Source organism: Mustela nigripes, chromosome 13, assembly GCF_022355385.1.
Source record: "Mustela nigripes isolate SB6536 chromosome 13, MUSNIG.SB6536, whole genome shotgun sequence".
Taxonomy (NCBI): Eukaryota; Metazoa; Chordata; class Mammalia; order Carnivora; family Mustelidae; genus Mustela; species Mustela nigripes.
The window spans coordinates 79,918,515-79,944,571 of record NC_081569.1 but is presented as its reverse complement, the minus strand read 5'-3'; the positions used below and the strand labels follow the sequence as shown (position 1 = coordinate 79,944,571).

General features: G+C 35.1%; 1 protein-coding gene across 3 annotated transcripts in view; it reads left to right on the top strand.

Annotated features, from left to right (window-relative positions):
- STRN3 (striatin 3) overlaps positions 1-26,057 on the top strand; it is a 115,946-nt gene that overhangs the window by 52,629 nt on the left and 37,260 nt on the right. For all 3 annotated transcript variants that reach the window (XM_059373048.1, XM_059373046.1, XM_059373047.1), the window contains exons 2-7: positions 5,651-5,754; positions 6,393-6,466; positions 11,169-11,250; positions 14,697-14,870; positions 21,797-21,926; positions 23,200-23,341. In XM_059373048.1, coding sequence (XP_059229031.1) covers positions 5,726-5,754; positions 6,393-6,466; positions 11,169-11,250; positions 14,697-14,870; positions 21,797-21,926; positions 23,200-23,341 — 631 coding nt within the window. In that variant the 5' untranslated portion in view covers positions 5,651-5,725. The remainder of the gene's footprint in view (positions 1-5,650; positions 5,755-6,392; positions 6,467-11,168; positions 11,251-14,696; positions 14,871-21,796; positions 21,927-23,199; positions 23,342-26,057) is intronic.

Here is a 26,057-nt window from a genome sequence, read left to right as displayed (position 1 = left end):
GCTAATATACTTAAAGGGGGAAAATCTAAAAGCTTTCTTTTAAGATCAGGAACAAGACAAGGTTGTTCACTTGTCACTTTTATTCAACTTAGAGCCGAAAGTCTAACCAATCAAACCAGAAGGGGATAAAAAGTATACAAATTGGTAACGAAGAAGTAAAATTGCCACTGTTTGCAGATGGCATGGTACTATATATAGAAAATCTTAAAGACTCTACCAAAAAACTATTAGAAGTAATAAATTCAGTAAAGCCACAGGATAAAAAATTAATATACAGAATTCTGTTGAATTTCTATTAACTGATAACAAAGTGGTAGAAAGAGAAATTATGAACAGATACTTCTCCAATGAAGACATACAAATGGCTATCAGACACATGAAAAATGTTCATCATCACTAGTCATTAGGGAGATTCAAATTAAAACCACATTGAGATACCACCTTACACCAGTTAGAATGGCCAAAATTAGCAAGACAGGAAACAACGTGTGTTGGAGAGGATGTGGAGAAAGGGGAACCCTCTTAAATGGTTGGTGGGAATGCAAGTTGGTGCAGCCACTTTGGAAAACAGTGTGGAGATTCCTCAAGAAATTAAAAATAGAGCTTCCTTATGACCCTGCAATTGTAGTACTGGGTATTTACCCCAAAGATACGTATGTTGTGAAAAGAAGAGCCATCTGTACCCCAGTGTTTATAGCAGCAATGTCCACAGTCGCCAAACTGTGGAAAGAACCAAGATGCCCTTCAACGGACGAATGGATAAGGAAGATGTGGTCCGTATACACTATGGAATATTATGTCTCCATCAGAAAGGATGAATACCCAACTTTTGTAGCAACATGGACGGGACTGGAAGAGATTATGCTGAGTGAAATAAGTCAAGCAGAGAGAGTCAATTATCATATGGTTTCACTTATTTGTGGAGCATAACAAATAACATGGAGGACAAGGGGAGATGGAGAGGAGAAGGAAGTTGAGGGAAATTGGAAGGGGAGGTGAACCATGAGAGACTATGGACTCTGAAAAACAATCTGAGGGTTTTGAAGGGACGGGGTGGGAGGTTGGGGGAACCAGGTGGTGGGTATTAGGGAGGGCACGGATTGCATGAGCTCTGGGTGTGGTGCAAAAACAATGAATACTGTTACTGTTACGCTGAAAAGAAATAAAAAATTAAAAACAACAACAACAAAAAACATACAAAAAAAAACAGTGTTTACATTTGCACTAGAAAGAGTGAAATACCTAGGAATAAATTTAATCATGGAGGTGAGAGAACTGTATTTTGAAAATGAGAAAGCATTGATAAAAGAAACTGAAGGGGGTGGTGCCAGGGTGGTTCAGTGTATTAAGCCTCTGCCTTCAAATTGGGTCATGATCTCAGGATGCTGGGATCAAGCCCTGCAGTGGGCTGTCTGCTCAGTGGGGAGCCTGCTTCCCTGCCCCCCCCCCCCCAACTTGTGATCTCTCCCCAACTCTGTCAAATAAATAAAATCTTAAAAAAAAAAATAAGAAATTGAAGACGACACAAACAAATGGGAAGTTATACCATGTTGGTGGATTGGAAGAATTAATAGTCAAAATAGTCAAAATCTCCATACTCCATAATCAAGTTCTATAGATTGAGTGCAATCCCTATTAAAATATCAATAATCTATTTAACAGAACTAGAACAAATAATGGTAAAATTTTTGTGGATCCAAAAAAGACCCCAAATGGGTCATAGCAATCATGAAAAAGAAGTACAAAACTGGAGGTTTTGGCAGTCCCATATTTTAAGATACATTGCAAATCTATAGTAATGACAACAGTGTGGTGCTGGCATAAAAATAGATCGACAGGATAGAGAACTCAAAAATGGTAAATTAATCTATGGCAGAGGAGGCAAGAGTATACAATAGAGAAAAGACAGCCTCTTTAATAAATGGTATTAGGAAAAACCGGACAGCTGCATGCAAAAGAATGAAAGGAGATCACTTTCTTACACCATACACAAAATAAACTCAAAATGGATTAAAGACCTAAATGTGAGACCTGAAACCATAAAACGCCTCAAAGAAAACATAGGCAATAATGTCTTGGACATTGATCATAGCAACATTTTTCTAAATATGTCCCCTCAGGTAAGGGAGACAAAAGTAAGAATAAACTTGGGACTACATCAAAATGAAACCCTTCTGCAGAGTGAAGGAAACAGTCAACAAAATGAAAAGACATCCTACTGAATGGGAGAAGATATTTGCAAATGATATGTTTGATAAAGGGTTAATGTCATATAAAGAACTTAAGACAACTGAACGCCAAAAAAATAAATAAAAATACTTAACAATCTGTTTTAAAAATGGGCAGAGGACTTGAATAGACATTTTTCCAAAGAAGACATATGGATGACCAAGAGATGTGAAAAGATGTTCACATTATTTAATTAGGGAGATGCATAACAAAACCATAGTGACTTATCACCTTAGACCTGTCAGAATGGCTGATATAAAAAAGACAAGAAATAACAAGTGTTGGTGAGATGTGGAGAAAAGGGAACGCTTTTGCAGCATTGGTGGAAATGTGTAAATTGATGGAACCACTGTAGACAACAAGGTGGAAATTCATCAAACAATTAAAAATAGAAATACCATATTGTCCCAATAATTCCACTAGTGGGTATTTACCCACAGATGATGGAAATGCTAATTGGTAAAATTTATGTACCCCTATGTTGCAACATTATTTACAATAGCCAAGATACAGAAGCAACCTAAGTATATCCACTGTTAGTTGGACAGATAAAAACAATGGAATATTACACAATGGAATATTTCTCAGGCATAAAAAGAGTGAGATCTTGCCTTTTGCGACAACATTGATACATCTAGAAGGTATTATGCTAAGTGAAATAAGCCAAAGAAAGACAAATACTATATGATCTCACTTTTATTTGAAATCTAGACAAAGTAAATTGAACAAACAAAAAAAAACAGAAAAAGAATCATAAATACAGAGAACTAACTGGTGGTTGACAAAGGTGAGGAGGTTGAGGGGATGGACGAAGTAGGTGAAGTGATTTAAGAGGTACAACTTCAGTTACAGAATTGGTAAGTTAGGGAAGGAAAACTCCCCATAGAGAATATAGTCAATAATACCGTTAGGGTGTTGTATGGTGACAGTGCTGGTGACTGACTGCACTTATTGTGGTGAAAAAAAGAAAGTTGGTGCAGGCAAAAAACCTAATCAGAATTTCTTGAGGCTTTAAAAAAAAAAAGCTCTTGAGGCTGTGTGATGAAATTGACATTTCGCTTTTGCTTTATAGTTCAAGAGAGTCATAAGTGCTACTTTCTCTTAAGGTATTAGACAGTTAGGTTCTGAATAGTTACCATTCCTCCTAGAGGTTTTTGTCTGTTTGTTTTGAAATTTGTATTTGGAAGTTTTATGTAGCTGTCTAACATCTCAGGTGTTAAGGAGTTATAGGTGATTTCTTTTTCTTTTTATTTCAGAGAGAGCGAGTGAGCAGTGGTGGGGTGGGGTGGGCAGGCAGTGGAAGAGGGAGAGAAAGAATCTTTTTTTTTTTTTTTTAAAGATTTTATTTACTTATTTGACAGACAAGTAGGCAGAGAGGCAGGCAGAGACAGAGAGAGGAGGAAGCAGGCTCCCTGCTGAGCAGAAAGCCCGACTCGGGGCTCCATCCCAGGACCCTGAGACCACGACCTGAGCCGAAGGCAGAGGCTTTACCCCACTGAACCACCCAGGCGCCCCAAGAGGGAGAGAAAGAATCTTAAGCTGGGCTAGATCTCACAACCCTGAGATCATGAGAAGAGCTGAAAATCAGGAGTCCAACTTTTAGCTTAACTGACCGAGCCACCCTGGAGGCCCCCCCCCTTTTTTTAAATTTGACAGAGATCACAAGTAGGAAGAGAGGCATGCAGAGAGAGGGGGAAGCAGTCTCTCTCTCAGCAGAGAGCCTAATGACCTCTGCTAAGTAGGGAGCCTGATTCAAGGCTAGATCCCATGACCCTGAGATCATGAATTGAGCCGAAGGCAGAGGCTTTTTTTTTTTTTAAAGATTTTATTTATTTATCTGACAGACAGAGATCACAAGTAGGCTCTCAGAGGCAGGCAGAGAGAGGAGTAAGCAGGCTTTTCAAGAGCAGAGAGCCAGATGCGGGGCTTGATCCCAGGACCCTGGGATCACGACCTGAGCTGAAGGCAGAGGCTTAACCCACTGAGCCACCCAGGCACCCCCCGATTTTTTAAATTAAGGGTAATAGAGGAACACCTGGGTGGCTTGGTCAGTTAAGCATCTGCCTTCTGCTCAGCTCATGATCTCAGGGTCCTGGGATCTAGCCTTGAATCAGGCTCCCTACTTAGCAGGAAGCGTGCTTCTCCTTCTCCCTCCACTCTTCTCTGCTTGTACTTGTGCACTAGCACACACACACTCTCTCTCTCTAATAAATACATCTTAAAGTAAAGGATAACAGAGAAGAGCTTGTTTTGATGGCAGTGGGCATTTGTTAAACATTAAATATGTTTTTATTAATCAATTTGATTTAGCTGGTCTGCTGGCTCTTTCTATTAAAGAAATGAAGAGATCCTTATTTATTTATTTATCTATCTATCTATTTATTTATTTATTTTATTTGATAGAGATTACGAGTAGTCAAGAGAGGCAGGCTGAGAAAGAGAGGAAGGGAAGCAGGCTCCCTGCTGAGCAGAGAGCCCAATGTGGGGCTCAATCCCAGGACCCTGAGATCACGACCTGAGCGAAAGGCAGAGGCTTTAACCCACTGAGCCAACCAGGCACCCAAGAGATCCTAATTTAATGGGTTAAATTATTCAGCTGAATTTATTTGTTCTGATCCATTAATCGTAATTTAGGTTACTAAGTAACTTCCTTTTTCTTAATCAACAAATATACCTGTGGGTTATCTCAGCAAAAGCATTCTCCCCCATGTGGAAGTTAATTTTATTGTAATTACATGCATAATGGCAAGTGTCTCCATACCTATGATAGTCTCTTTATGCATTACTCTTTAGTGTGGTAAAGGGGCCTGACATGATAGGAGGGGCCAGGAAAAGATAGAGAGTTGCCTCTCTCAGAAATGAGGCAGTTAAAAAGACAAAAATTTCCTCTCACAATAGAAAAATGACAGCAGAAAGTAATGAGTTCTTTGAAAATATGGTGGCTTTACTTAAACTATTTGCAGTATTGTGCTGTTATTGTTTCAAGAATTGAAAGAATGTGGAGTGGGTGTGTGGAATAGAAAAGATGTTAAATTTTTAAGTATTTCATAAAGAAAATGCTTTTGAGGTATTATTACTGTTTTTTGAAACAACCAGTATCTCATTTGGGGAAAAATATTTTATCTATTTATGAAAATAATATTTTTTAGTTCTTTGTGACTTATGTTAGGAAGTAGGTTCAGTTTTTATGTATAAAATTTCCTTTTATGATTATGTAGAAGTTACTAATATTAAGACTTTAAGATTATAAGCAAATAAATTGACTTACAGTTATGTTTATTTTTAAAATAATTGTGTTACCTAACAAAGTTTGGTTGACTGTTTCTATGCATTATAAAACTTGCTGTCATGTTTTCTTATTTTTGATTTCCTGTGTATCATTAGGAAAAAATGAAAATAAATGAATCTTTTATATTTTTAGGCCCGGATAGCATTTTTGCAAGGAGAAAGAAAAGGTCAAGAAAACTTGAAGAAGGATTTAGTAAGAAGAATAAAGATGTTAGAGTATGCATTAAAACAAGAAAGGTTTGTGTACCTCATTTTCTTATATGTGTAATATAAAGTAGGGCAGTTTTCTTTTTTGTACTAGTGTACAGTGTATTTAAAAGCTCTTTGAAAGATATGAAACCCTGCCCAAAATACAAGATGATACTTTGATTCTTATATGGGAAAAGAAAAGATTTAAATCTTTATTTTTTAAAAGATTTTATTTATTTATTTGATTGGGGGAGCAGTGAGGGAGGAGAAGCAGACTCCCTGCTAAGCAGGCAGCCTGATGTGGGGCTCCACCCCAGGACCCCAGGATAACTGACTGAGCCACCCAGGCGCTCCAAGATTTAATAAATCTTCTTCCCCCGCCCCACCAAGATTTAAATCTTTAAAATTGAAATAATATCTTGTTACAGAATCTAGGTTTTGGGGTTTTTGTTTCTTTAAAGATCAGGAAAAATTTATCTTTACTCAGGTGTTTGTGTTAATTGGGTAATTTACATTTTTTTCTTTCACAGCAGTGCACCCTTTTTTCTAACTTCCTTTGCAAGTAAAACTTAAAAACAGACAATTTGTATTATGTTTTATTTGTTATCAGAGAAATATATACCAGTATTAACTGTGTGGAAAAAGAGAAAGTATTTTCTTTAAACAATTTATTATTGAATTTTCAGGGCAAAATATCACAAATTAAAATATGGCACAGAACTGAACCAAGGTGATTTGAAAATGCCAACCTTTGAATCAGGTAAACTTGATTCTTCCATTAACCTTCTCCTGACCTAATTCAAGAAAAGTTGGTTTAAGCTCATTTTTATGTGACAGCCATATTTTCTTCATTCTCATTTTGCTCTGATGGCGTTGTTTAGTCAGATTGTCAACTACTGTAATATTATCTAGTGTTTTGGGGGAAATAATAGATGAATAAAGTAACTAGCTTTATCTGCATCTCAGTCCTGAGGTTATTTATCCTGTTTTCCTTGTGCTGAAACTTACGTAAAATTGTGGGTACATTTTTAGAATTAACTAGAGGTGAAAGGTAATGCAACAGTTCTTTCTGTGCTTGTAGGTAATCCTTATCCCACATGAGCTTAAATTTTTATTACTACTAAGTTGTTTTCATGTGGAGAAGCTGTGATTAACAGTTTAATTCTGAAAATTGGAAATTTGATTGAATTTGAAAACCTCATAGGCAGCCAAATAAGGGTTAAGAGAAGGAAAAAAAATCTTCGCTTCATCTTGCACTATACTAAATTTTGCATCTGCTCTAAACTAAATGGATATTGAGGACAAGAGTACTATCTGATGAGCAGTTATGCTGGGAAGAGACGGCTAGAATAGGAAAAGGCTAAAAGTTTACTAGTAAATTTAGGGTTCTGTATGATTACAATTTCAGTGGTCTAAACATCTAATTATGAGGATTATTTTGTTTTATACAAATTAGGAATATTATCACTTTCTTATTTCAGGTACATTTAGAACTCATACACATTTTTTAAAAAGTTTTTTTAAAATATTTTATTTATTTATTTGACAGGCAGAGATCACAAGTAGGCAGGGAGGCAGGCAGAGAGAGAGAAGGGGAAGCAGGCTCCCCGCCGAGCAGGGAGCCTGATGTGGGGCTCGATCCCAGGACCCTGAGATCATGACCTGAGCCGAAGGCAGAGGCTTAACCCTCTGAGCCACCCAGGCTCCCCTAGAACTCATACATTTTGATGGTGCAGTTAGATTGAATTCTGTGCTGTTCTTGGATGCTGGTTATTAAGACAAGGAAAAAGTGTGTCTTTATTTGGATATGCAATATTTCTTCTCCTTCTATACTTGTACCATATCCAATAAAGTCAAAGTATATATGGTAGGGCAAATAAGTTTGTATGGACTTTTTTTTTAGTTAGGTGGCACAGTAAATTTTAAAAATTTCATTGGTTTTTAGTTTGATATTAAATACTGTTAATGTTAAATACCTAGCAAAACACTTCATACATACAACTTGCAGTTGATTTAATTTTTCTAAACTTAACTAATTTTACCATTTATTATATTTCAAGTTGTTGGCATACATAAAAAATTAAGGAAAAAAATATGAACAGCATGGGTTTCCTTTTTTTTTTTTTTTTTAAAGATTTTATTTATTTGCCAGAGAGAAAGGTAGGCAGAGGGAGTAGCAGGATCTCTGCCCAGTGAGGAGCCGGATGTGGGACTTGATCCTAGGACCCTGGGATCAGGACCTGAGATGAAGGCAGATGCTTAACCAACTGAACTACCCTGGCATCCTGCATGAATTTCCTTTGATCTGGCTTTTCAGTGATTATGAAGATTTGATAATATGAAACCGTATTATGGTATAATCCTTGGAAAAGCAACAATAAATGATAAAAAGTTGGAAAGGTCTGTATATTTTGGGCCTTGTTTACTACAGTAGTCTTACTGCAGTTAGAGGGAGTAGAGTAGCTTCGCGCAACTTAATGGATTCAGAACTTTTCTTTGACTCCTTTTCTTTCTAATGTGGTTAGAATAGTCACAAAGTAAGTATTCACTTCCTAACTCAAGGGCTATCTTCCCTAACTTGATCTTCGTAAATGAGAAGAAGGTGACTAGCTGCAGCTGCCTTGTTCCTGGAGCTATAGTTAGAATTGGCTAGTTGGTTTCAGTACAATAGCTTGTAGAAAACAGACAGATCTCTATTGCCTACAACTGAGTTAAGATTAAAAACAACTGTTTTGTCTGTATAAACTTAACTATTAAAAATTCCTCAAAATGAGGAATAAATGACATCCAATTATTTTACTTACGGGAAACAACAATAGCAAAATAGATTGCTTTAATTGATGTAGCAAAACTTCATGGTGTTGAGCAGGGGAAAAAGACAAAAGGATGGGCTAAATACAGCATGCAAACAAAATGGAATGAAATTATTTACATCAAAGTATAGCTCAAGAGAGCTGTTGAACAAATTAGTATTGCCTTTTATATATGCACAAAATCAAAATGTAAAAAAGTGTAAAATATTGTCTTGACTGAAGTACAAGATGTGAATGTTTTTGTACCTGTGCCTCAGTAATACCAATATATATATGTATTCTAAACCTTACACTTATAGAAGGGGTTGTATCTAAATATGTAAAGAGCTCTTTTTCATGCCTTTAGGAAAAAAAAATCTCTAACAGGAGAAAAATAGGCAAAAGACTTGAAAAGGCAGCCTACAAGAGAAAATATCCAAATGGCCAATAAGTAGATGAAATGAGACTCAGTTTTATTAGTTATTGAGGACATACAACCAAAGTGCAGTGTATATAATTAGAGACCTATCAGAATGGCTAAAATAACATACAAAAGAGAAAAAAGGTGAAGTGTTGATGAGGATTTAGAACAACCATACCTACTGGGTTCGAGATTGAAAACTGATTGAACTGCTCTGAAAGTGGTTTGTCAGTGATACTAAAGGGAACATAGACATAGCAGCATGCTCTATGGCCCAGTATTTTGCTTCTAGGTATTCTACTCCTTAAAAGGCATACATATGTTCACCATAAGGCTTGTGTATAGTATGTTGTATTAAAAATCAGGAAACAACTTGAATGACCTGCAGTGTTAGAATGAGTACATATACTGTGTAATATTTTAGTATAGTGGAATGCTCGTTAGCAACAAAAGTAAACAAACTAACTACACTTGACAACATGGACAGCATAAAACTGAAAATTGATACAAACGATTTTGTGTGTATCAAGTTAAAAAATTAATCTAGGTTTTATAAATCAGGATAGTATTGATACCCTTTTTAGGAGTGTCTAGTGACTAGAAGAGGGCACAAGGAAAGCTTTTGGGGTGCTGATAAATGTTTTGTTTCTTCATTGAGGAACTGGTTACATTGGTGTGTTAAAAAATTTTTGATCTATATGCTTCTGATGTACTTCAGGGATACCCTTAGCAGCATTATTTATAATAAGGAAAAGTAGAAACTAATGTCAACATTAGTGGACTCATTAAGTAGGCATATACTTTCTTTGGAATAATAGATAATCATTTTATGATATTAATTTATTTATTACTATCAAGAGAATGTTGAGAATATTCAAATACATTGAGAATATTCAAATACAGCTTATGCTACAGTGCACACATTGAACCCCTCTTTTTTTTAAAGAAAGAAGTTTATATATGTATTTTGAGATGAAAAATAGGACTAACACTATTGGTGAAAGGATTTGAGGCAGTTATAATTCTTCTAAGAATATATTTTTTTCTCCAGTGGTTATGTATTATATGTAATTACACGGTAAACAAGTGGTATAAATAGAAAAAGTTATAAGCAAAAATAAAGAGGCTATTAGGATGAAATAATTGTTTCTAGAAATCTTAGAAATTCATGTGTTCGTGGGAAGAATGAAAAGATGTTAATAATGGGTTAGGGTTAGAGAAGCAATGCTGCTACCAGTATTTGTTCTCATGACTTTGAGGAGTATAGGAACCTAACTGTGAGCCATGCTAAGGGTTCTCAACATTTAGTGTGAAGGCTGATCTTCTATGATCCTCTCTTCTCTGTTTGATTTTAATTTTCATAATAGGACTTTATAGGAAAATATTTCTATAATAGTTTGTGCTGATAATAAAGTTTTAAGTCTCTAGGGATACTTTTTTTTTTTTTTTAAGATTTATTTATTTTCTTGAGAGAGAGAGAGTGGGGAAAGGGGCCCAAAGGAGAGAGAGGAGAGAAGCAAACCACCCACTGAGTATGTGCCCAGGATGGGGCTCTATCTCATGACCCTGAGATTATGACCCGAGCCAAAATCAAGAGTTGGATGCTTAACTGGCTGAGCCAGCCACCCAGGCACCCCTGTATTATTTATTAAACTCTCTCTTAATGCTTGTACTTTTATTCCAGAATAAAATATGACTTTTTAATTGTAGTAGAAACTATTTTCTGGTTTAAGTTTTAGTTCTCAAACTGAAGTTGATTATATGAAGTGTTGCTTAAAGTTAACTGATACAGAATCTAAGTTATTCAGTGGTTTTATATATATAAAGCTTCCAAGTGCTGATTTTGAATGCTTAAGTAAATATTAAATACAGCCTTTTGATTTTGAAAGCATTCAACCCAGCAGAATTCTGGTAGTTAAAAACATTTATTTTTTAGCATTTCATTTCAAAGCCTAGTATTTTGGCTTTTGAATCTCTAGTAGAGTTTATGTACTCTTGGGTTTTCCCAGTGTTAAAACAAGGAGGGTCATACCTGAGTTGTGTAAGTTATTGGGATAAATGCATTTAAAATGAGTGACCCACAGTAAATACTCAATAGTTGTTAATTTACTTCTGTTCTTTATAAAATATTTAGTTATATTTTGTGGGAATTTATCCCTGAGAGAACTTTGGCAATATTTTCTCAAGACTTGAAATAAAATGCGTATGAAATCATCTGGGTTTTTTTGTGTGTGTGTGTTAATTTTTAGAAGAAACCAAAGACACAGAAGCTCCCACAGCACCTCAGAATAGCCAGTTAACGTGGAAGCAAGGCAGACAGCTGTTAAGACAGTAAGTAATGGTTCATTTTTAGCTTTCTTTAAGGATCTAGGTATGAAAGTGCTTAAGTACTTTCATACCTAGATCACTCGCAAGTGAAAAATTGTTTGGTGATAATAGGACAGTGTGTAGAGTTTTCAAATTGCTTTCTTGCTTTATTAGACTATTGGATCTTTTTAAAGTTTGTCTCCTCTGAATGTTCTTTTGAACACTACTCAGGATGATGTTTTCTTATTTGAGGGGTAGAATGTCATAAAAACTGGATGACTGGAAGGCAAGAATAAAAACAATATAGAGTTCATAGCTCAGGATACTCTTCAGTGCAGAATTCATAAATTTGGGTTACGTAGGAGTATTACTGATTTATAGAGGAATTGAACCAGTTATCTGAAACCTTTCATAAGTGGCTTGTCAAATCCTACTTTTTACTTGTATTTTTGAGGAACATTTTGATGTTTGAATTATTTTTTTTAATGTTTGAATTCTTTGCTGTATTAGAAGTAATTATGTGGCATATCTTATTATCTTTAATCTATTTGTTTTTTGGCCATATGTTTTTAAAGCTTTGGTACCTGTGTACTACTAATATTCTGGGTAATTTACAATTATTCAGACTTCTCACCTATATAGATGTTTAACTTCACTTCAATAACCCAGTGAAATGTGGTGAGACCCTTCATCTTATTATTACCTAGAACTTACCTTACTCTGGAATATTCCATGATCCAACATTTGTCTTATATTCTACCTTTTCTACCCCAATTCCCATGTTGTTTGCTCTCTGACCTTATTTTGATTCTTACCTTAGATTCTTGACTAATTTAATTTCCCCCTTTGGCTCCTTTAGCTCTGGTTGGTTTTATTTTGTTTATTTGTTGATGTGGGCTTTTCTTGTTTTTATTTTTACCTAGTTCCAGCTTAGACCAATCATCCAACACCCTTTTGCTAGTACCCCTAGCTTTCTTGGTGCCCTCTCTTAACCCTCTCCCACCAGTCATTTTACTAAACCCACAGTATCCCACCCCCAGTTCAGTCTTGCTGTCTGCTTCTTCTGTTTCTAATTAAATCTTGGAGAAAAATCACAGAGTCCCCTGAATGTCTTTACATATTCTTAGTTTCCTGTACAAACATTGTAGAGAGCCTTTCTTCATAACCCTGGCCATGTCCTGCTCCCATTACCCTCAGTAGATACTCTAAACTTTTACCATATCTTAGCCCATTCTCCCTTACTTATTAGAGCACCTCAAATTCTACTTCACTGAAAATATGAAGGCTGTCAGGTGAGAACTCCCTTAACTTTATGCTTTCCTTTCTGTAGATGTATTTAAACCTCAAATTTATCACTTTAGTTTCTGATGTTTCATTCAAAGTCTTGAAACTATCAGTCCAAACTCTTAGTGATTAAAACTTGAACAAGCTTTAGTAAAACAGATTAGTCTTTGGAAGGATGCTAGAGTAGCTAGCAGAATTGAAAAAAGTGCTGAATAACTTGAGTATCCAGAAGACCAGAGCTGACATATACCTGAGGTCTTCTTAGGGAATAGAAAAAAATCATGATACGTTCTTATTCTTTGGTTTTCTTCTCCTCTGTATATCAGTTTTAATCTTTTCTACTGAAATTCAGAATTGGCTTACTTGATCAAATACATGCCGGTGAGTCAATTATTTTTACCTAGTTGTGTGAGATCTTGGCTGCTCATTCAGACCACATGGTTAGAGTGTGATGGCATTTGTTCCCCCAAAAAAGAGAATTGCAGTTTTTAGAAGAGTGCAGTAACTGTAGAGAAATTGGTTGTACAGTATTTCTCTTATAAAAACCTAATGTTATTGCCTGGATTAATATTCTGTCTCTCCACATCTTACCCTGAGAATAGTTTATCTCTGTAAACTGAGAACAGTTTATCTCTATAGTTTTCCTTGTTCATTTCTCAGTTGTGTATTCTGTTTTCTACTTCGATACCAGATGGAAGCTACTCACAAACATACTTAAGAAAGAGACTTTTTTTGTTCCTATTTCATCTTTTGGAAGCATTTGACATTAACTCTTCATTCTTTTTTGAGCCTTTTTTCTTACTTAATCTCTGCTGTCATTTCCCATCCTTATTTCTCAAGTGCTTTCTTTTAATTTTCTTAGATTTTCTCTTATTTTTCTAGTCCTTTAGATGTCTGTATCCCGAGGCTTTCTGTTCCAGAGTTTTTTCTCAGGGTAACTTCATTAAAATCCATGGCTTTAAATACCGCTGAACACTGATGACTCTCAAATCTATATACTGAGTCTATTCTCTTCTGAGCTTTGACCTTTTTTATTATTGTGCCTAATAAATATTGTCACTTTCATAGATACTACATGATTATGTGATAGTTACTGTATAAACCAGATTTGGACACCTTATTCTTCATTTCATTGACTAGAACCACCATCTATGTTAGAAATGTGAAAATTTTCTAAAATTCTTTTATCTCCATACATTCTTTTTTTAAAAAATTACTTTATTTATTTATTTGACAGAGAGAGAGAGAGAGAGAGAGAGAATCACAAGTAGACAGAGAGGCAGAGAGAGAGGGAGAAGAACTCCCCACTGAGCAGAGAGCCCAATGTGGGGCTTGATCCCAGGACCCTGAGATCATGACCTGAGCCAAAGGCAGAGGCTTAACCCACTGAGCCATGCAGGTGCCCATCTCCTTACATTCTGCTGCCATATTTATTTGTGCACCATGTCTCTAAGATTATATCTTGTTTATTTTTCTCACATTTATTAGCTTCAGTTTTATTTCTTGCTGTTTTAGTAGTATTCTAACCAAGTTCCCTATCATTGGCTTTCACCTAAAAATCTTTCGTTCTTTGCCAGTAGTGTCTAAGACTCCTTTTAACATCCTTCCTTAGCCTGTCAAATGCTTCTAGAGGATATTCTTCATCACACAAAGCCGTTCATGACCCATTATGTATTATGTCATAATCTAGTCCCTTTTTCTTTTCAGATCTCATCCTGGATCCTAAGTTAGATATAAAGAAAGTTTCAGTACCAGATTTTAGGTCCTAGAAGAACAACTAATCTGTGCATCATCCTCTGGCTAAGAACCCAGGTTTAAACTTAGAATGTTGCAGTACTGAGGTTTAGTTCTACTCATTCTTTACCACTTTGTGGACTTTTTTTTTTTTTTTTAAATATATCCTCAACTCCTAAAGCTTTTTAGGTTCTTGGGCTTTTTAGGTTTCACGATAATCGTCCCTCAATTAGTGTTAGCATACTATATGCTTTTTAAATTAAATTTTGGTTTATAATTGGCCTTGTTCTCTTAGAACTGGAACGAGTCTATAGAGAAGAAGGTTTTGTGGCAAAGGAAGATTATATTTTAGAGATTTATGGTTTTTTCTGAAATTCCTTGATATGATTTTGAGTTAACAAGTTTATAGGTCTTAATATATGAGTTTAAATATTTTAAATTTTCTCTTGTAGATATCTTCAGGAAGTAGGTTACACAGATACAATATTAGATGTACGGTCTCAGCGGGTAAGGTCATTACTTGGACTATCTAATTCAGAGCCAAATGGATCAGTAGAAACAAAGAACTTAGAACAGATCCTGAATGGAGGCGAATCTCCTAAGCAGAAAGGACAAGAAATCAAAAGGTATGATCTGTACTTATTGGTTAACATTGGTCATATAATGGATACTATGAATCTCTTTAACATGTTACTTTTGTTAATTTTTAAAGCAGGTAGAGTTCAGATTTAAAGACTTTTTCCTTCCTGCATGGTACCGTGGGCAAATTTAAATTGATCTCTCTTAACTTTTGATACCAAGAAATCGGCTATAGTTCTGAAATAGGTGCAGATTTAAATTTCAGTTTAAGAGTAATTTCATGTAGTTCAGAGCTACTTTAACATCCTGATTTAAATTTTTGATAGGGTACTTTCAATAAATTATAATGGTACTCTATAACTAGAGTAGTAATGGTCATTTACACACAAGTATGAAAGAAACAAAGTTTTGTGTTATGTTTGCTGTCAGAAAGCCATCAGGTAATACTTTTTAAAATTTAGTGTCTAAAATTCTCATACTATACATTTCTGCCATTTAAAGTATGTAGTTTATTTTTAGGATAGTCAGTCTCTCAGCCATCATCACAATCTTAGTTTTGAAAATACTCATCATTCCCAACAGGAACCCCAAACTCATTGGCCAACATTCCCTGTTCTGCTCTGCACTCATTTCACTGCCAACCCCAGGCAACCACTAATCTACTTTGCTTCTATAGATTCCCTATTCTGAACATTTCATATAAACAGTTATTTTGTGAGTGGCTTCTTTACTTTAGCATAATGTTTTTTAAGCTTCATCCATGTTTCAGTAATTCATTCCTTTTTATTGCCAAGTAATACTCTGTTCTATTGATATATCACATTTTGTTTATCCATTCCTTGTCAGGGAAGTAACAAACTCTTATCCAAAGTGGGTAAACTATTTTACATTCCCACCAGAAATTTCTTCATGTCCTCATCATCTTTGATGTTTTTTGTCTGTCAGACGCATCTTTGGTTAATACAGACTTGATAAATGCAGGTGTTAATAAGTAGGTAGAATTTTTTTTTTAACCACTAGATGTCACCTTGAAAACATAGGTTGGAAGGACGTAGAAGAGAAAAAGAGAATGGGAAGAAACAAAATGAGTTCCTTGAGTTCCTTTAGAGCTTAAGAAATGAATGCTATGTATTGTTTATAAACTAGCAGTATTTCTTACCTTAGCTATATTTCATGACATTATGCTTTTGTTTAAAACATGTACATGTACTGAAAATTTCAAATTAACATAAACCTTTGCTTTAGGGGTTTTATTTCTGAGAAATAAGGCCTCTTCAGTAACATTTGACATCAAATAGAGCTCTTATTTTCTTTACTCTGGATTTCAGGAAGCATAGAATATTTTTGTGGTATAAGAGAAAAAGCAAAAGTATTATGCATTTTTAAGCTTGTTAGCTAATCAGGCTGAGTAGTTCATAGAATTTATAAATATTTAGAGGAATGCACTTTAGCACACCTGAATCTGAATTAAATTTCCACACCAGACTTAATCTTCTTGTAAAGCTCCTTGCCTTTCCAAGATTAAGACTTTAATAGGTTTCTTTTCTATTGTGTTAAAAAAAAAAAAAACACACATAAAATGAGATCTATCCTCTTCACAATTTTTAAGGTGTATAGTGCAGTATTGTTAACCATAAGGACAATGTTATAGAGTACACCTCTAGAACTTTTTAATCTTTTATGACTGAAACTCTGTACCTATTGAATAGCAACTCCCTATTTCCTCCTCCTACCAGCCCCTGGCAGCCACCATTCAACTCTCTGTTTCTATGAGTGACTACTTTAAGTACTTCATGTAAGTGGAATCATGTAGTGTTTGTCCTTCTTTGACCACCTTATTTCACTTAGCATAATGTCATGAAGGTTTAGCATGTTGTAGCATATGACAAGATTTCCTTCTTTTTTGGCTAAGTAATATTCCATTGTATGTATATACCACACTTTCTTGTTCCATTCATGTGTCCACAGATGTTTAGGTAATAGTTGTTCTTAATCAAGGCTGACTTCCATCTTAATGAGTATACTTACGTATTCTGAATCTGCACTAATGCAGGTATGTGGGGTTCAGCTATTATTCGGGCCTTTGAAAACTAGGAATGAGAAAAATGATCTAACATGTTGAGATTTTAGCAGAAGGATGTTTATCACATTCTTATTTATAATAGTAAAAAGTTAGAAGTAATCTTAATGTTTAACAGAGCAGTGGCAAATTTTAGATCATATTATTAGAGGTTTAATGGTTTAGAATGTGAATTCTGAGGAGGACTGACTAGGTTTAAATTGTGACTTTGCCACTTATTAGTTATGATTCTGGGCAAGGTACTTAACCTTCCTGTGCCAGTTTCCTCACTGTTAAAATAGTGATGGTAGGGTTAATGTGAAGAAGAAATGAATTAATAGGGAAGCATTTAGAACATAGTAAGTGCTAGTTGTGGTGGAATACTGTGTATCCTATTGAAATGTGACCCTCCCAGGGTAATGTTTACTAGATTCCGCTGAGTGAATGTCACTCTTGTATTTGTTGGTTTATTGGGGGGGGGGGTGTTTTGAATGCACAGAGCATCATGTCACAAAGCATCTGCTTTATGAGGATTCAAGGAGCACAGAGTTCTCTTAGATCTTGCAACAGGAAATCTTTGCTGCTTCTTAGTAATTGGTTTGATTTACCTGCGAACCTTCAGTAGTTGCTCTCTCTCTTTACTCTGTTTGGATTCTTGCCATATTTGTGCCCTGCAGACGTGCTCCCTCACCCCCGGCTGACTTTTAGCCTTTTACTTAGCCAACCTTGCCCTTGGCCTCCGTTTTATTTTCTCTTCATCTGGACATTTTAATTTTGTTTTTTAAAGATTTTATTTATTTATTTGAGAGAGAGTGAGAAAGAGCATGAGAGTGGAAAAGATCAGAGAGAGAAGCAGACTCCCCGTGGAGCTGGGAGCCCAATGTGGGCCTTGATCTTGGGACTCTGGGATCATGACCTGAGCCGAATGCAGTTGCTTAACCAACTGAGCCATCTTAATTTTCTTATTCTGTTGATTTTCTTTTTACAGTGAGAGAGGATAGTAAATACATAGTTGGCAATGAAAAAAAAACTATTACAAAATCCATAGACAGAGACTTTTGCTTAAGCATCATGGATTTAAAAAGGCGCATTTTAGTTATGTGCCTTCTGGAACCTCTGTTAAAATTACAGTTAAAGACTTTTTAAAAACGCATTAACGCAGAAGAACAAAAAACTGAATATGTAGAAAGAATGCGAAGATGTACCATACATCCTGATAGGGTGAGTTTAACAATTTGAAAAGTTGTTAAGAGTATGGAGGATATACTGTTCATCAGATAGGGAGCATTTAACAGTTTTGGAGGGGCTGGAAAGAAAATGTAGGAATCACATGCTTTAAAACTAGGGAGTGAGACTCTTGTTCTTCTAGTATTTGGCTTCTGGTATATTGGCAGTGGGTCTTACATCCCTTCTAGGCAGAATGTTGAAATTTATCACATAAATAGGAAAGACTTAATGATACTAACAATTGGGATCTGCCAGTGAAATGGTGAGGCTCTGTCCTTTCATGCAGAAGTGAAGCCAGTCACTTTGGCAAACCTCACCCGTGTACTCAATACATACAGTTAGCCTTTGGTGCCTCACTCTTAAAGGTGAACATTTCAGGAGAGACTTTACTACGGAAATTGGAAACCAGGGAACCAAAGAAAAAAGGAACTCAAAACAGGGAGCAGATTTTCAAAACTATAATTACTTTTCTGAAAAGATTAAGATAATACCTCTATAAAACAAGTGGGATGTTATTTAGTGATGGACATTAAGGAGGGCATGGGGTGTAATGAGCGCTGGGTATTATATAAGACTGATGAATCACTGAACTCTACCTCTGAAATTAATAATACACTATATGTTAATTAATTGAACTTAAATTTTAAAAGCTCTAAGAAAAGGTTCAATCAGAAATCAAAAAAGAGCTGTTAGAGATTAAAAGGTGTGATAGTAATAATTTCCATATAAAACTTGGAGGATAAGATTGAAGAATCACCCCCCCCCACCTCCACCCTCTGAAAAGAGAAAAGGGGAAAGAAGAAAGTAGGACTGAAAAGAGGTAAATTCAAAGATGAGTAGGGCCAGCATTTGACTAGGAGTTCCAGAGAGAACAGGTAAAATGGTCTTGAAAAAATATTAAATTAGTAATAAAATTTTCTGGAATAAATTTATAGATTGTTAATTTTCAAGGATGTTTCCAGATTGAACGGATTCGTTTCAATTACACTATAAAATTAGCAAAAAAAAAAAAAAAAATACAAAGGCCATCATCATGAATGCTAAAAAGAAGCATCTCAAAAGAAACAGTATGTTAGCATGCAAGTAGGGTAAAGTCTCAGACCTTTCATAGTCTGTGGTGGCTTTAATTTTCATTTTCCTGAAGAATAATGATGTTGACCCTGAGTTGATGCCATCTATGCATCTTTTGATACAGTGTCTGTTTGAATAATGTTCCCATTTTTTATTGTTTTTATTTGTTACTGTTATTTAACTGTTCTTTATGTATTATGGATACAGGTTGTCTTCATAAAATATATGACTTGCAAATATTCTCTTCCAGTCTGTATGCTTTTCTTTAAGTTCCCCAACACTGTCTTTTGAAGAACAAAGTTTATTTTTTTTTAAAGATTTTTATTTATTTATTTGATAGACAGAGAGAGATCACAAGTAGGCAGAGAGGCAGGCAGAGAGAGAGGGGGAAGCAGGCTCCCCACTGAGCAGAGAGCCCGATGTGGGGCTCGATCCCAGGACCCTGAGATCATGACCCTGAGCTGAAGGCAGAGGCTTAAACCACTGAGCCACCCAGGTGCCCCAGAAGACCAAAGTTTTTAATATTGGAAAGTCTGATTCATTTTCTTTTATGAATTGTGTTCTATTTGTCTTTTAAAGCCATCCATGTGTATTGCTGTGATGAAATACAATTTTAAAGAGATGCCTGGGTGGCTCAGTTGGTTAAGTGTCTGCCATGGGCTTGGATCATGATCCCACGATCTTGGGATCAAGTCCCACATCAGGCTCCTTGTTCATCGAGGAGCCTGCTTTTCCTTCTGCCTCAGCTTCCCCTGCTTGTGTTCTCTCTCTCTCCCCCTCCTCTTTCTCTCTGACAAATAAAGTCTTATTTTAAAAATACAGTTAAAAAAAATACAGTTTTGGAAACTTAAAACATGATTTTCACTTTAGAGACATCTCTTTTTTTTTTTAATTTTTAAGATTTTATTTATTTATTTGAGAGAAGGAGAGAACTAGAGGGAGAGAGAGCAAGCATAAGTTGGGGGGATAGAAGGAGAGGGCGAAGCAGGCTCCCTGATGAGCAGGGAGCCCAACATAGTACTTGATTCCAGGACTGTGGGATCATGGCCTGAGCCAAGGTCAGACACTTAACTGACTGTGCCATGCAGGCGCCCCTATAGACATACATTTCTATCCAAGGGACAATACTACTTAATTTGTGAGAGTTTGAAATGGAATTCTCAGATCTTAAATGTACTAGTTTCTATTTTTCTGTCATTAATGTACCAGTTTTGCCGCTTACCTTTTTGCTTTTCATTTAATCCCCAGATGTTAAGGCATACTGTAAATATTGAGCTGAAAGTGTGTGTTGTGTTACTGTATCTTTGTTTTACTGATTTGTATTTGGAAAAACATCTCTCTCTACATTCAGTTTTTATGCAGGTCCTTAAACAATGAGCTGGATTAGGTAGAGTATATAGAGACCTATTAAAATCCATGCTATGTTAAAAAATTGTCTGAATTAGGGTGGCTGGGTGACTCAGTTGGTCAAGTGTCTTATTCTTTTTTTTTAAGATTTTAGTTTATTTTAGAGAGGGGGGTATCTGCCCTCAGGAAGAGGGAGAGGGAGAATCCCAAGCAGACTCTGCACTTGTGTGGGTCTGATGATACAGGGGTTGATCTCACAACCCTGAGATCATGCCCTGAGCTGATACCAAGAGTCAGATGCTCACCAGACTGAGCCACCCAGGTGACCCTGTCTTCTGTTGATTTCAGGGTTGTGAGAATCAAGCCCTACATTGGGAGCTCCGCACTGGACATGGAGCCTGCTTAAGATTCTCTTTCTCTCTCTCTCTTTGCCGCTCCAGGCCCTGCCCCCTTCAAAAAAAAAGTCTGAATTGTATTTTAGATTGTTACTCTTTTTGGTACCAAAAGATCATCTAGTTCAACCCAAACAGTTTACAGGTAAAGAAATTGCAGCTAAAAGGTTTAAGTGACTTGGCCAAATTCAGTCATCTAGATAATGGTAGAGCAGAGACTTTTATTGTTGGGCTGAAATTTTCACTGTTCTCTTGCTTTGTTATTAGATATTAAATAGCTATTTGAAAACCCTTTTTTGTACATAGAGAAGGGACTAAATTATAGTTTAAAAATGACTTCATAGGTAGATTAAAATAGACGATCGTTATTACCTATTAATTGAATGATTCTGAAAGACTTGAAGAAAGTATTTCTTTAGTATATTCAGAATCCTGTTTTATAGGTAAGAAAGTCTGTGAAATGGATTGGAATATCTGTATCTGATTTACCCCATAATTTTAAATCTGGGCAGGTTTTAGTCTTCAGACATTTGGACCTCTGTAAGAGGTTGTAGAGCTATAAGAAATGTTAAGTTTACTTGCTTGCTTATGATGGCTTTATTTTGAGAAATAATACCACATTTGAGTGTCTGTTACTATAAGATTTTGACACAGTAATTACTCAAAGAGAAACTTAACAAAACAATCACTTTTACTTTAGTCAGAAAACAATCTTCAAAACATTATTTTCTTGGGTAAAATACTTAGGCAATATATTATAAATAGGTTATCATTTGAATCTCTATACTGGTTTCAAGTACTGTTTTAAAATAGGAAACAAAGAAATATTAGAATTAACCATTGGAATATTTGGATTCATCTTTGTCCCCTTTGACAGGCCCTCTGGTGATGTTCTTGAGACATTCAATTTTTTAGAAAATGCTGATGACAGTGATGAAGAAGAGGAAAATGACATGATTGAAGGCATCCCAGAAGGAAAAGATAAACATCGGATGAATAAACACAAAGTAGGAACTCAGTTTTTAATTTTTTTGGCTAAAGTACATATACACATGTATTTGGAGTAGAAATTTTCAAGATATCTTAAGTTACATTAGAAGTGATGGATTATTTTTTATTTTATCATCTCGATTGAAAGTTTTATATATTGTCAGTTCTCACTATTACCCACCTATATTAGAAATTATTATTTGCTGTATCATTCACTAAATGGCAAAAAGGGGTCTTTTTTTAATAGAACTAGTCTGGCACTTTGAAACTTAAAAAAAAAAAAAAAAAACAACAACCACCTTATCCACTCCTGCTACAGTTAAGAATCACTGCTGACGTCTGTCTTTTCGTGTACAGTACACAGGTGATAAATAAAGTGAAGCTGCAGTGGGGATGCTCCCACTCTGGGGGAGGGACTAAACTATAGGTTATAAATGTATGTGTCTACATTCTTGTTCTTTGATAAGGATTAATAAAAATTTACTTTTCCTCATAATCTAAGAAACTGAGTTATTAATTTTATCAGTGATGTGGGTTAGCTATAAGAGTATACACAAATTAGATGATCCATTTATGAATTACCACAGTAGTATAGAGTATTTCATGTATCTAAAAAAAAGTGCATGGGTTAAGTTTTGTTTTCTTGGGATATTATAATAATGTTCTTGTTCCTTAAAAGTTTTTAGGCTATTAAAGCAGTTTTCAGCCTTCCTTTCACATTTCATGTATGCGGCATACTTGTGTGTAACATGGGTAAATGGAGAGATCCCCCCTCCTTTTTTTTTCCTTGGGAGGCAAAGCACCATTATTATCACAGCTATTGACTTAAGATCAGTTAATATTCTTATTATATTAGTCATGCCAGAACCTTGTGAATTATGGACTACATGTGCAGTTCTCAGTGAGTGAAGTCAGTTTAACACAGTGTATTATCAGAATGTAAGTGAGTAAAAGGACTTATAAATAGGGGTAATTGTGATCCTATTCTAATTAAAGAAGTGAACTACTTTTGATTATTATTTTAACCATTTTTAGCGACCTTTTTTTTTTTACTACCAGATTACTTACATTACATCTTACAGTAATCTTCACATGACACTGTTAAGAAATTAATATTTGCCATTTATATGCATATATTTGGGGATTGGTGAAATAAATGGAAAATCTAAAATTTTGTATAAGTAATTTAAAAATGGGAGTGCAAATATAAAGATAATTGTGTGAAATCATATAAAGGACCCCTTTAAAATCTAGGATAAAAGTAATTCTTGGCTTATGTTCCATTTTCAGATAGGTAATGAAGGTTTAGCTGCTGACCTAACTGATGATCCTGATACTGAGGAAGCACTGAAAGAATTTGATTTTTTAGTGACAGCTGAAGATGGTGAAGGAGCTGGAGAAGCACGGAGTTCAGGGGATGGCACAGAATGGGGTAAGGTGATAAAGAAATATGGGGGCGGGAGAATAGCCTTTAAGGATATATTGGTATTGAATATTATACGTGGAATGTGAGTATTTGAATGTATGGTGGCAGTTGAACGAGAACAAGGGGAAGTGGTGTTGAATAATCTCAGGGTATTTTGTACCAATTTATTTAGATTTGGTGACAAAACTATTGTTTAATATATGCCTTTTGGTGGATTTTGATTTTTGGAACTTACCTTGAGTTAAAGTTGAAAGAAATCCAATTTTTTTCCTCTTAGCAAATTAAAAAAAAAAAAAAAAAGCACATCTATGTAGTTTTAAGCATTCCCATTATTTAATTTGGTAATGAATCTAGGTTTAAAGATTTAACTCTTGTTATGCCCATACAATGTTACCTGACTTATTGCTAGAAAGTAATAAAGCTACTAATCTTGAATTACAGCTTTACATTGAACAAGGTTTAGTGAATGTATTAAACTTTACTACATATATTTAGTAGTATGCATATGTTAGGGCCTAGCCTTTGGAAATGATACATAATGCAAATAATAATCCAGCTATAACTGAAAGGAAGCAGTTCTATTTATACAGGACTTAAAACTCCATTAGAAAATAAAAGTATAAACATTTATTAAGATAATAACTTAGGTCCACTCTGTTGTTCATTCAATCAGCTTCGAAAACCAGCATGTTGTCTGGCAGGTAGAACTCACACTATGTTTATAGAGCTTTATTGGAGAAGGTCACTAAGTACCTTATTGCACATTTTAAAGGAACACCAAAGTTGCTTAGTTACTAGCAGGAGGAGTTATCACTAACTACTTAAAAACTACTTTGATGATGGGGAACACATATTATTTAAAAATGCCTCATTTGTGTACTGAAACTGAATTTACTAATAGCAGGAGAAACAAAACCTAAGAGGTAATGTAATTATTTACTATCCTGATAACAATTTAAGCTTAAAAATCTGAGTTTTGTTACTTGCTTTCTTACTGATTATAATTCTTAAGCATCGTTTCAGACCTTTACTTATCTCTTCTTCTAAGTGGAAAGAGAAGAGGCACATTAGTGGAAAATTTGAAAAAAAAATTCAGAATTACCTTCTAGACTTTGAATATACATTTTTATACTTACTATTTGAAAATGGCTATCTTCTAGTTTACTTTTCTTAAGAATTAGCCTTGCTCAGGGGGCACAATAAAAGTATAAAAGTTTTCTTTAAGCTTCTTTGTGCAACCCATTCAATGTTAGAAATACCTAATTTTTTCCCAGTAGATTCTAAAGTACTGTCCCCCCCCACCCCGGGTTATTTTATAATTATGTAAGTACATTTAAATTATATAAGTATATAATTATTTTGTAATTCGTGTATTTTAGGAGTTTAGAAACCCTTCTTCTGTGAAGAAGAAATTAAAAATAACCTATAATGCCACTGTGTAAGGAGAATCATGCTTAACATTTATATATGTGTATCTGTCTTTAACAAAGGATTTTGCTTAGTTCCAGTTTATAACCCACACTTTTTTACCTAATACATTGTTCTTCTGCAGCGACATTTTTTTTTTTTTAAGATTTTATTTATTTATTTGACAGAGAGAGATGACAAGCAGGCAGAGAGGCAGGCAGAGAGAGAGGAGGAAGCAGGCTCCCTGCTGTGCAGAGAGCCCGATTTGGGGCTCGATCCCAGGACCCTGGGATCATGACCTGAGCCGAAGACAGTGGCTTAACCCACTGAGCCACCCAGGCGTCCCTGCAGCGACATTTTTAATAGCTTCATAATATTCTGTCAGTATGTTCCATTATTTAATTGGGGTCTTACTGATGAACATTTAGATTATTTTCATTAAAGAAAATAATCAGCAGTTTTCAAATATCTACATAGCTAATGCTTGGTATATAACCATTCCTGCTTTCTTTGCCTAAAATTGCTGGAATTTTAACTGTCAAAAGAATATACAAAAATTTCAGGAATTTAGTTTGTATAAAATGGCATTATTTCTTTAATAATGAAATGCTATATTCTGTGTAGTCAAAAGGCTTTTGGCTCTAGAGCAGTTTGAAAAGCAGACCTAACTAGTGAGTGATAACAGTAAACTATTACTCACTTTTACTATTACTATTTGACTGTGACCTGAATCTGTGTATATGGAAGTAACTGAAAGTCTCTTCCTTCCAGATGAGATTGAACCATCTTTAAAGCATTTTAAGTTCTTTAGAAGGAAAAGAACAAAATTGTTCAGGCAGTTTCTTTCCTTACCAAATGCAAACTGTCAAAGGATCTATGCACTGTTTCTGTATTTTTCATTTCTACTCAACAGGTGCTATATTCAGTTTTTCCAAAACAAAGAGGATGGATATACAAACATACCTTTATTTAACTCATTTGCTTAAATTTGAATTTACTTACAAATGGGAAGGTGACAGTTTTTGAGATTTAAATTATTGGGCAAAAAACTTTTTGTTGTTGTTGTTGTTATTTATAAGTAATGTATCCTACTGAAACATATTCCAGTATCCACCCAAGGTGGGTAGTCTGTTGTTTTTTATTTTGTAACATTATAAATCTCAGATATTCTAATTTTGAATACTTTCATCGTATAAAACCACTGCTTTTTTAGGAAGCTTCTAAATCCTATTTTTCTTCTGTTATCTACATTAGGTAGTCTGAGTTTAATTTTGGTAGTTTTTAGTTCTTCTCATAATCAAAAATAGTAGTAGGC